The following is a 12,005-nucleotide window of genomic DNA, read 5'->3' as shown; positions in this document are numbered from 1 at the left end:
ATGCTAAATTTATTAAATTAATTAAAAATCAGCCAGGTATTTTTTTAACTTTTAAAGTGCAGAAGATGAAGGTCAGAGTATGGGGCAAAGTCAGTAATAGGATTACAGGTACTGTGTGAACATGGCTGATTTTTAATGATTTTCAACAGATTATGAGGACTCTGACAGAAAGAAGTCCAACGGGGCTGGGGGGGTTTCTCTCTTTTTAGATTTTGAACTCTCTATTCTCTCTGTCTGTTTTGTGTATCACCCTGAAAATTGAGAGGGTTGTTAAGCAAGCATTTCTGAGTTCAGGAGTGTAAGTTTTGTAAGGTTTTGTTTTGAAATGAGCTTATGGGAAGCATCAGAATGGCATGGGGGGTATTTTCAATTTAACATTGCTGAATGTGAAAAATCCACGCTGGCAATAGTGGCTGTATAATAACCATAAACACTGATTACAAACATTCTGTCGCAGAGCCTGGGTGATGTATATTAGTACATACGATCTTCAGAAGCAGTCTATGACTTCTGCTTTACCAAGGCCAGTTTAACAAATTGGATAGTTCTGTATGATCTATATTAACCAGTCCATAAAACCAGTTGCATTTAAGGGGAGTTGTTACTAATCTGAGCTAGTAAGGGCTCAAGACATTGAGTTCTCAAAGTGGAATACAGGGGACATTTCATTAGGAAATGTTCTGTATCCTCCACCTTAAGGCTACCAGTTGGACAATATCTATCCACGCATTACTGAGCCACAAGATGTCCTTTCATCTCTATTAACTGCAGGGAGTTCAATGTGCACTTCGCTAAGAGCCATCTCAATTCATGTGAGCAAATAAGGGACAGGTATGGGAGCAGCTTTCCAGGAAATAAAGCAAAACTTTTATATATCGCATTCGAGTGGCATCCAGCTGCTGGTGCCATCGTAAGAAAGGTTTTGCAAAAGAAGTGCAATTTTTCAAACTGCAGCATTTATAAAACTCCCATTTTCCATTAAAGTTCTGCTTTAGTGCTTCAAATGTTGTCTGGCTGATATTACGTAACCTAATATGCACACTTTTTCTTTATAATTCTGATACCAGGGAACTGTATTGTTTTTATGAGGAAGTGACTGCAGTTCATTCTCCAGTGATAAGGAAAGGGTCCCAAAATAACTAATGGCAATTTCATTTGCAGACTGTAGATACAATCACAAGGAAACAGTGCTGAGTCTCAATTCTCACTCCCTATGAAAGATTTTCTCCCTTGGGACTTATCCGATGCAGTGCTGGGTAACAGAAATGTTAGGGCCCATTGTGCTGGTCTTCTTTCTCACATATGAGGGTAGAATATGGATCACTTCTCTGATTAGCCGACTGGCTTGTCTTCCCACATTGGCTGTAGAAAGTTAGTCATGATTAACTCCTACTGAGATTAATAGGACAAGTTAGTTCAATTAATTTCAGTGGGATTTAAATGTAACTAATGTTTTATGCATCATGCTCAAAAACAGGTATGGGGAATCTTTGGCTGTCTGGATATTGCTGAACTACAGCTCTCATCAGCCCTAACAAGCATGGCCAATGGCCAGGGATGATGGAAGTTGTATCTGGAGAGCTAAAGGTTCCCCACACCTGATCTGAAAAAGTACTTGCAAATATATAAAAGAATAATGAGCTGAATAGTAAACATGGGGGTTTGACATAATTCAGTTTAGAAGGCATGCACCACCATTCTACCTCATTATGTTTAAAATGGTTTTTTTAGGTTTTGGTACTATTCTTTTTTTCTGCTAATTGTTTGTTCATCTTGCATTTATATATTATGTGGAGGGTTTTTTTTTTAACAGTACATCACCCAGGGAAGTTACTTGTAATGGGTGGCATAAAAATGCTTTCAATAACTAAAAATTATTCTCTTTTTATTGTTTTGTTCATTACATGGACACCATGTGCGTATATGCTAAGGATCCACAACTGGCCCCAGCTCCCATGCATAGTATACTTAAGGTTGCCGGGGGGTGAGGGGGATGACAGAAGTGAAGCTTCTTTATAGATCCATGGGTTTCACCAGACATGTGAACAAATTACTTAATTTAACCTCAATCTTTATCTCTTCTTTTGTAGGAATCTGAAAATGGCAAGACTTACTTTGTGAAGGTTCATGCACCGTGGGAGGTTCTGATCACATACGCCGAAGTGCTAAATATAAAAGCACCCATTAAGGAAAATGATATTCCTTGTCCCGTAGAGAACCCTTTGGACTGTGTATTTTGGCCATTTAGGCTCCCTGAGATTGTGATGCACCCAGAACCAGACTACTTTACAGCGCCATTCAGCAAGGAAAGGCAGGAACTCTACCTCATTGATGATGAGAGTACGTTTTTCTCACCATCTGTCAGAAACAGAATTGTGAGTATGTCTAATGTGCCTATGCACATTATTAACAGCAGTCAAGTATAAAAGCAATGATAGGAGATTTCCATTGTTTTTTCCATATCCTTTGCTGATTCATGTGGAGAAGAAAATAAATACCATGAGGAGGTAAGGCCAATAGCCTATTTCACCTACAGTGTTCTTTTTTTTTCTATCAGTCACCATTTCCTAGATTTCTCACTGGGAGTATATTTCCTACCCTTCAGGGCAACTTAGAAAATCAATATAGAAAGAACCATATCTGGCTGCACTCCCTCCCTCAGCAGGCAGAGTTATAAAGACTTTCCTGTGGTCCACAACACTTCCATAAGCCAACGTTACCATTAGTCAGTTCAAGTTTCTTGTTTTCCAGTGTTGGGTGAAACTTCTTTTTGTACATTCCTCGAAACCACAAGTGAAATTTAGAGCTTTAATCAAGTAAGTGTTAATTAAAGAACTAAATTTTACATTGCAGATTTAATAAGCATCCCAATATAGCCTTGTGCAACAGACCTCTTTTTATTGCAAAAAACACTTTTGCTTCAAGAAAGAAAACCAGATGTATCCCAGCTACATCAGAACCCTGCTGATATGGGATTAAATTTCACACATCTCTTAATGTTGCCATTATTAATAAGCTAAAGTGAAAATCATGGCAGAAAAACATCAGGATTCATTACCTCAGCTTTTATCAGTGCAATTCAAATGCCTCAACTCTGCTAGTTTCCTGCTCATATCTCTAGCTGGATAACCAAACATCTGTAACAACTGTGTGCTGCATAGCTCTCCAGCAGCCAGGGCTTCATTCATGGAGCCTTTTTAAAAGGCTGCTTGGCTACTTGGGAGGTGGCACTGGAACCTCGAATCCTGTCCCACCACTATCTTTTTTCCCACCAAACTGATCATCTGTGGAATATCAGCTTTTTAAAAAAGGTACAGCATATCCTTCATTGGGTCAGAGCAAAAAGCTCAAGGGCTTGTGCAAGACTGGGAAACCTGTGGCCCTCCAGATGGTGTTGGGACTCCCATCAGCCCCTGCCAGCATGGCTGTTCATTCCCAAGCCCTGGGCTAAATCTTCCCCCCAAGATAAATCATACATTGATGTATTTCATTGTGTGAAGGTAATGGATTAATTTATTAGTTTAAAAGTCAAAAATAGTTTTAATTGACTGCCAGATCTGTTTTGGATAGTGGAGAAAAAAAACTTTCGTATTCACATGCTGCAGTGAAGTACCCCTCAGATGGGAAGGAAAACTAGATTTATACTGTGAAAATCAGAGTAGTTTTAAACTGCGGGGTTGGTGTTTTCATCCCTCTTTTAGGTTTACTATATTTTAACAAGGTGTCCATATGGAACAGAAGAAGGGAAGAAGAAGTTTGGAATCAAAAGACTGTTGAACAATGGCACCTACACTGCTGCTTACCCTCTTCATGATGTAGGTGTTTTTGTCATTCATTTTATAGTACTTCCCTGTTTTCCAAAAGAAACTTCAAGTTTGCTGTTTTTAACTAACACCTCCTTGTAGACATAATATCTGTGATTCTCTGTAATTGCAACTGTAACTGTAGAAATTGCTTATAAAATATATGTGAAGGCATTTAGCTGAGCTAAGAACACCTGGGCAAGCCCCAGGGACACAAAATGCAGTGAAGGAAGAGGGAAAGTTAATCACAACTGTGCTGTAAAACTGGGATGACATTGTAGGATTCCAGTTTAATGTTGCAGCGCCCTCTGGTGGCTGACAACAAGCACTTCACTGGAGCCCCGTTTTGGATTTTTTAAAAAATTCTTGTTAAAAAATAAATTCGGGTATTGTGATATAATGCTAGTATTTTGTTTGCAAATTTGAAAAATAATGCCTTCATTGCAGAAGCAGCCAGCAGGGAGGGGTGGCCGCATGCTCCTGTCACTGGAAGGGAGAGGATGGAGGCAGTGGAGAAGTCAGTGTGCGGACACATTGGTGGGAGCACAAGATTGGCTCCATCAGTGCATCCACCTCACTGCAACTTCCCCACTGCCTCACTCCTCCCATTCTTCCCAGTAAGCCACAGGGACACCAGTGCAGGAGGCCAGGTGTGTGGTGCCATCCCTGCCAGCCACTCTTGTGTCATTTTATTTGCAATCACTTAACTAAAAAACTATGTATTATTTAGGATGGGCAGAGAAACTCCCCGTAAGATTCAGATAAAATGAGGTATGCTCACATCATTGGTCTTATGAAGTATGTTGCCACTCACCTCTCAACCTGTCATACACATTTTTTTACATATATTATCCCAGTATATATTTGGAAAAAATGAATGTTGCAGAACATATGCTGCCATTTACTGATCTGTTTTTGTTGTCCGCACTGATGCAGTGCCAGTATTGGAGGAGGGCAAATGATCCTAAGTGTGAAAATGAAAGATACACATTATATAGAGAATGGGCAAGGTTTCCTCGGTTTTTCAAAGAACAGCCCTTGGATCTTATCAGGTGAGTGTTTTGCCACTGATATTTTAATGGAGGCTGGGCCTTTTGCATTTCAATATATACATACATTAATTCGTAAATTATTCCTTAACGCAAGAAAACCCATATATTATAATATGACCTCAGTTGTCCACGCTCTAATGACCTCCTGCTTGGACTACTGTAATGCTGTCTATGTAATAGAATCATAGAAAAGTAGAGATGGAAGGGGGCTGTAAGGCTGTCGAATACAACCCCTGCTTAATGCAGGAATACAATTTAAAGCATACCTGGCAAATGGCTGTCCTCTTGAATGTGTCCATTGTTGGAGAGCCAGCCACCTCCCTAGGTAATTGGTTCCATTGTTATACTGCTCTAACAGGAAGTTTTTCCTGATGCTCAGTCGAAAACTGGGTTTCTGTAACTTGTTGAGCCCTTTATTCCGTGACCTGCACCTGGGATGATCAAGAAGAGATCCTGGCATTCCTTTGTGTGACAATCTTTCAAATACTTGAAGAGGACTATCATATTTCCCCTCAGTCTTCTCTTCTCAAGGCTGAACATGCCCAGTTCTTTCAGTCTCTCAGAGGGCTTTGTTTCCAGTCCCCTGATCATCCTCATTGCCCTCCTCTGAACCTGTTCCAGTTTGTCTGCATCCTTCTTAAAGTGTGGTGTCCAGAACTGGACACGGTACTCAAAATGAGGCCTAACCAGTGCCGAATAGAGGGGAACTAGTACTCCATGCAGTTTGAAAACTGTAGTTCTGTTAATGCAGCCTAAAATAGCATTTGCCTTTTTTGCATCTGCATCACATTGTTGGTTCATATTCAACTTGTGATCAACAACAATTTCAAGATGCTTCTCACATGTAGTATTGCTGAGCCAAGTATCTCCCATCTTATAACTGTGTATTTGGTTTCTTTTTCCTAAGGTAGAATTTTGCACTTATCCCTCTTAAATTTCATTCTGTTGTTTTCAGCCCAATGCTCCTTTTGAATTTTGTTGCCGTCCTCCAGGGTATTCGCTATGCCTCCTAATTTTGTATCATCTGCAAATTTGATAAGCGTTCCCTGTACCTCCTCATCTAAGTCATTAATAAAAATATTGAAGAGCACTATCCCATTGTTATGTCCCCCCAGTTTGAGAAGGAACCATTGATAAGCATTCTTTGAGTATGATTCTGTAGCCAACTGTGGATAGAATGAAAAATGTTTTCCTTGATAGTTTTAACCCATCTCATTTTGGGTGTCTACTTTGTCCTTCTTTACATTACATCCTCAAGTCTTATTTTCCCAGTGCATTGAATGTATTCTTATGCCAAAATCAGATTTGTCTCCCAAGTAGCCCCCCCCAAAACTTAATTTTGTTTAGGGTGGTGATGCAAGTACACTGACAGTGTTATAGCTATAAAAGGAATTGTTAGATTTTTCTTTTATCTAGTTTTAGCTAGTGTATTCATATTCCAAAGTGACTATTTGACCAATTTGATATCATACACTTACACTATTTCACCCCATCCTGTTGATATTCTTGAGTTGTAGGTGGTGTTACTGGCCATATTCCTGCTGTCACTTTCATGGCTTCATGCCAAGGCATAAGTAAGCTTTAAACTAAAAGGTGAGAAGTGAAGGAAATGAGGGGAGAGAGAATCTTATATCTGGTTGGTGGGCAACACATGAGCAAAAACTAGCTGTTCAAAGGACACAAATATGAGTATGAAATTCTAATTCATAAGTTAGATTTAGTTTTACAATAAACTCAGTATCATCCCTTTGAATTTTGCCTGATTATTTGTCATCCTAATTTAAGCCTCTATTTTTATTTGTAGTTAATCTAGTTTTTCTCCCCCTGCCCCCCTTTCTTAAAGATGCTGACTCAGACTTGTGTTTCCTTATCCCACCACATTACTTTCTTGCAGGAAGTATTATGGAGAAAAGATCGGAATCTATTTTGCCTGGCTGGGTTTCTACACTGAGATGCTGTTCTTTGCAGCTGTTGTTGGTTTAATATGTTTTCTGTATGGTGCATTCACAATGCATGAAAATATGAGTAGGTAAGAGTAATTAGCAAGGTAATGTTGGCCAAATTTGTGACCAGATGACTGACAAAGGCTATCCTGTCCACTCTAATACTTGTTCTTCTGGATCTGTTTTTGTTTTGTTTTTATTTTTAGAAAACTAGAAATGTTTTTCCTTCTGTAACATGTTACGTTGTGCAGAGTTGTAGCCTGGTCGGGTGAGCCACTATACAGAAACATTAGCTCAAGCACAGGATGCAGATTCAGAATTAGAATTATACACTATTGCATTTTTATGGCCACAATAGCACTTACCATTCTGCACTGACAGAGTGGGAGATGGTTCTCTATATTCTTTTTATAAAGTCAGAAAAGTCTAAAAGCACAATACCGTCTGTTACTTAATTAAATACAAGTTATCTTTATCTTTATCCCTTTCAGCCAAGAAATCTGTAACTCCAGCATTGGGGGAGAGATTATCATGTGCCCTCTATGTGATCAAAAATGTGATTACTGGAGACTGAACTCCACGTGTGAGTCTTCACAGGTCTGTAGCTGCTGCCGCCATTTCTGTTTTTAAAAAGTGTTAACTTTTCCATGATTGTTTCATTCAAATTATTAATTTGTGTTTCTATTCCAGTACTCCCATTTGTTTGATAATGTGGCTACCCTATTTTTTGCTATCTTTATGGGCATCTGGGGTGAGTATATTTGTTAGTGCTACTTAAATAACTCCCCGGTCCTATGGATCAGCTTTAGCTTTGTCTCTTACTTTACATAACCATTCAGAGCCACTTTTCATGACAAGGCTTTGGCTTTGATCCAGAGATCCCGTTAGTGAAGGTCTGCTCATGGGGTGCTCCTGCTAGCAGAAGGGGAAGAGGAGATTTTTGCCAATTCCCTTTTCAGCCCACCAAATGTTCTGCTGTACAGGGTTGGTGGCCTCCAGTACAATGTAGGTGGTGACATCAGGGGATTGCATGAGGGAGAGGGTATCGGCAGAAATAGTCTGCCCCACCCCTTCGTCCAGTAGTAGCATTTGCTGGATTAGAATCCCTTCTGTTCATGGATGAGCCACTCTGGATCTGAGCCTTTGTAATTACAGTGAACACCTTAAATATGCTGTAGTGTGATCTCAGTCAAATTTGTATATGTACAATGACTCCCTGGGTTAAATCCAGAGGAATTTAATAACACTTTAGTTCCAGTTGGACAAGTTAATCATGACTGACTTTAGTCCCATTGAAATCAGTAGTACTTAACAGTGTTTCCTTCACAGCAAATCCCATGGGGCAGTACAACCTTTGATGTGCAAAAATATGCAAGCACATGTACAATGAGGAATCTGACTAATTTTGTCATAGGCCCAGAAATTCCAGCGAGAGGAATAATAATTTTTTCAGGGAATCAACAATAGCAATATATTTATGCAACTGATTTACTGTTTAAACATCTAATCAATCACAGAAATAATATAGAATATACCTAGGAGGGTTGTTCATACTTAGCTGTCACTAGACATTTCTTCCTCTTATTCTTGTTTGCACCATGTTCTTTCACTGCAGTCACACTTTTCTTGGAGTTTTGGAAGCGACTGCAAGCTCGACTTGAATATGAATGGGATCTAGTAGATTTTGAGGAGGAACAGCAACAACTCCAGCTTAGGCCAGAGTATGAAGCAAAATGTACCCAAAAGAGGAAGAATCCAGTAACCCAGGTAACCTGAGCATTAGAAGAACAGAAATCACTTGGAGCCTGGGGGTATACATAAAAATTCAGCTACCCATTGTGTGGAACTCTTAACAGCTTGGACCTATGAAGTTCTTAGCAAGGAATTATGTCAGAAGAACACCCATGTTGACCATGCATGTAGAAGCATGTTGTTCTGCCAGTGTCATAGAAAGTTACAATTGGCAAATGTTTGCGAACAAAGTGACATTCAGCTACCAGTGCTTAGGGTTAACATCTGGGATTCCAGTGACAGTTGTAGCATGGATTTTAAAATAATCAGGTTTTCTCCAAATGCCGTTAGATTTCAGCAAGGAAAGGCTCAAGAGAGCAATGCTGTCCGGTTTGTTCTTTTCTAGGAATTGGTTCAAACTTTTAAGAATAGGCATGTGACTCTCCTTGAGACTACATTCCTTCAGAACGCAGGTGAATGGTTGCATCTTTGAATGCTCTTCCGTACCAAGAAAGAAACACTAAACATGGAAAGTTACTGTGTCAGGGAAAAATCTTCTACCTAGCCTTTTCTCTAAAACAGTAGCTTTCTAAATGTAGGGCGCTTTTGATGGGGGGCCATTCTGATATGCACTTTTCACACCTGCATTCTGGAGTCCTAAGGAACTACACAGTGCTCTTCTTCTGAGTGTTTGAATTGCCTCTGTGCTTTTGTCTGTATGCCACCAGTTCCTGGATTGCTAAAAAAAGAGGGAAAATAGCAAATCAGAAAACTAAAATTCTATTTCAGATGGAAGAATTGTCTGTTTGACTAAGTTTCACCTTCACCATGCAGCTCAGGTGTTTTAGAAATAGTCATCTGGTGTTGCAGTCTAGAGTGGTAGCTAATGTGATTACATTAGATATCAGTAACATTTATTTCTTTGTTAAATTTGTCTCCTGCCTTCCCACCCAGTGCTGCTCAGCTGCAGGAAAATAAAAATAGAAAATAACAAAAACATAAACACAAGGCATATAAAACACATCAATAAAATCATCAGCAAAATTACAGCAAGTTGATCAACTTACTATGGTGGTTATTGCACTGCTCTCAAACTTACACATCAAGCCTGTGTGTGTGTGTGTGTGAGTGTGTGAGTGTGTGTGAGTGTGTGTGTGTGTGTGTGTGTGTGTGTGTGTGTGTGTGTGTGTATGTGTGTGTGTGTGTGTGTGTGTGTGTGTGAGAGAGAGAGAGAGAGAGAGAGAGAGAGATTTATATCCTGACCTTCCTCCCAGTAGGAGCCCACGGCAACAACAGAAGCACTAAAAAGACTCTAAAACATCATAAAAACAAACTTTTAAATATATTAAAACAAAACATCTTTAAAAACATCTTTAAAAAAAGCTTTAATAACATATTAAAAAGCATTTCCAAGACAGTACACAATACTTAAAAGGCTTGTTGAAAGAAGAAGGTCTTCAGTAGGCGCCGAAAGATAATAAATAATAGAATTCCAAAGGATAGGTGCCACTACACTAAAGGTCCATTTCCTATGTAGTGCAGAACGGACCTCCTGATAAGATGGTATCTGCAGGAGGCCCTCACCTGCAAAGCGCAGTGATCGGCTGGATATATTAGAGGTAAGACAGTCTTTCAGGTATCCTGGTTCCAAGCTGTATAGGGCTTTGTAGACCAAAACCAGAACCTTGAACTTAGCCCAGTAGCTAATAGGCAGCCAGTGCAATTCATTCAGCAGTGGGGTGACATGTTGGTGATACCCTGCCCCAGTGAGTAGCCTCACTGCATTTTGCACCAGCTGCAGCTTCTGGATCAACCTCAAGGGTAGCTCCATATAGAGCACATTACAGTAATCCAGCCTGGAGGTTACCAGTGCATGGACAGCAGTGGTCAGGCTATCCTGGTCTAGAAACGGCTACAGCTGTCTTACCAGCTGAAGCTGGTAAAAGGCACTCCTAGCCACTGAGGTCACATGTGCCTCTAGCAACAAGAATGGATCTAGGAACACCCGCAGACTACGAACCTGCTCTTTGAGAGGGAGTACAACCTCACCTAAAGCAGGCTACTGATCAATTATCTGGACTCGGGAACCACCAACCAATAGCGCCTCTGTCTTGCTAGGATCCAGGCTCAGTTGATTGGCCCTCATCCAGCCCACCACTGAGTCAAGGCACCTGTCCAAGGCTTGCATGGCTTCTCCCGATTCAGATGTTACAGAGAGATAGCGCTGGATATCAGCGTACTGCTGACACCTCACCCCAAATCTCTTGATGAGCACTCCCAAGGGCTTCATATAAAAGTTAAATAGCATGGGGGCAAGATGGTACCCTGTGGCACCCCACAGCACAACTGCCAAGGGGCTGAAAGCCAATCACCCAATGCTATTCTCTGAAAATGACCCTGGAGATAGGATAGGAACCACTGTAAAACAGTGCCTCCGATACCCATCTCACCAAGTTGGCCCAGAAGGATACCATGGTCAGTGGTATCAAAGGCCACCAAGAGATCAAGAATTACAGGGTTGCACTCTCCCTGTCCTTCTCCTGATAGAGGTCATCCATCAGGGCAACCAAGGCCAATTCAGTCCCATAACCAGGCCTGAACCCAGACTGGGATGGGTCAAAATAATCTGTTTCATCTAAGAGTACTTGCAATTGCTATGCCACAACCCTCTTGATCACCTGTCCTAAAAAGGGGGTATTTGCAACTGGGCTGTAGTTGTCACAAACCAATGGGTCCAAGGTGGGCTTTTTCAGGAGCGGTTGGATCATTGCCTCTTTCAGGGCAGCTGGAACCACTCCCTCCCATAACTATGTGTTGATCATATCCTGGATCCACTCTGTCAAACCCCCTCAGCAAGCTTTAATTAGCCAAGAAGGGCAAGAGTTGAGAGGACACGTTGCTGACCTCATCATTGTAAGCACCTTGTCCACATCATCAGGATGCATCAGTTGAAACTGATCCCAAGAAGTTGCAGCAGACTTTGCACTGGACACCTCACTTGGGACTACAGTAGATGTGGATGGGGCATGAAGATTGCTATGGAGGCAAGCAACTTTACCCTCAAAGTGCCTTGCAAACAGTTCGCAGTGGGGCTCTGAAGGTCTAAAACTCCGTTTCCTGGAGTTGAGACCCCTGACAATACAGAAAAGCTCCACTGGACAGCTACTTGTGGATGCGATGGTGGCAGAGAAGTGGGCCTTCTTCACCTCCCTAACGTCCACACAGTAGACAAAGTTATGATATTTTACTCTTCCCCGATAAGCCTCACAGCACGTCTTTCACTACTTGCGCTCTAGCCATCATCCACCCTATTTCATTGCCCTTAGCTCACTGGTGTACCAAGGTGCAAACCAGGTTCCACAATGCCAGAGAGGGCGCTCAAGTGCAACCATGTCAAGAGCCTGATGCGCCTTGCTGTTCCACACCGTGACAAGGGCTTCAACAAGGTCACCTGCTCTATCTACTGGGATCTCCCC

At 41.1% G+C, this 12,005-nt stretch overlaps 1 protein-coding gene across 10 annotated transcripts in view; it reads left to right on the top strand.

Moving 5' to 3' along the window:
• Window positions 1–12,005, top strand: part of ANO5 (anoctamin 5) — a 115,245-nt gene that overhangs the window by 60,988 nt on the left and 42,252 nt on the right. For all 10 annotated transcript variants that reach the window (XM_061610628.1, XM_061610626.1, XM_061610625.1 and 7 more), the window contains 7 exons: window positions 2,091–2,375; window positions 3,702–3,815; window positions 4,740–4,855; window positions 6,750–6,884; window positions 7,290–7,395; window positions 7,489–7,549; window positions 8,414–8,565. In XM_061610628.1, coding sequence (XP_061466612.1) covers window positions 2,091–2,375; window positions 3,702–3,815; window positions 4,740–4,855; window positions 6,750–6,884; window positions 7,290–7,395; window positions 7,489–7,549; window positions 8,414–8,565 — 969 coding nt within the window. The remainder of the gene's footprint in view (window positions 1–2,090; window positions 2,376–3,701; window positions 3,816–4,739; window positions 4,856–6,749; window positions 6,885–7,289; window positions 7,396–7,488; window positions 7,550–8,413; window positions 8,566–12,005) is intronic.

This window comes from Rhineura floridana, chromosome 2 (assembly GCF_030035675.1).
Source record: "Rhineura floridana isolate rRhiFlo1 chromosome 2, rRhiFlo1.hap2, whole genome shotgun sequence".
Classification (NCBI taxonomy): domain Eukaryota; kingdom Metazoa; phylum Chordata; class Lepidosauria; order Squamata; family Rhineuridae; genus Rhineura; species Rhineura floridana.
The sequence above is the reverse complement of the archived record's forward strand: the minus strand, read 5'-3'. Positions and strand labels throughout refer to the sequence as shown.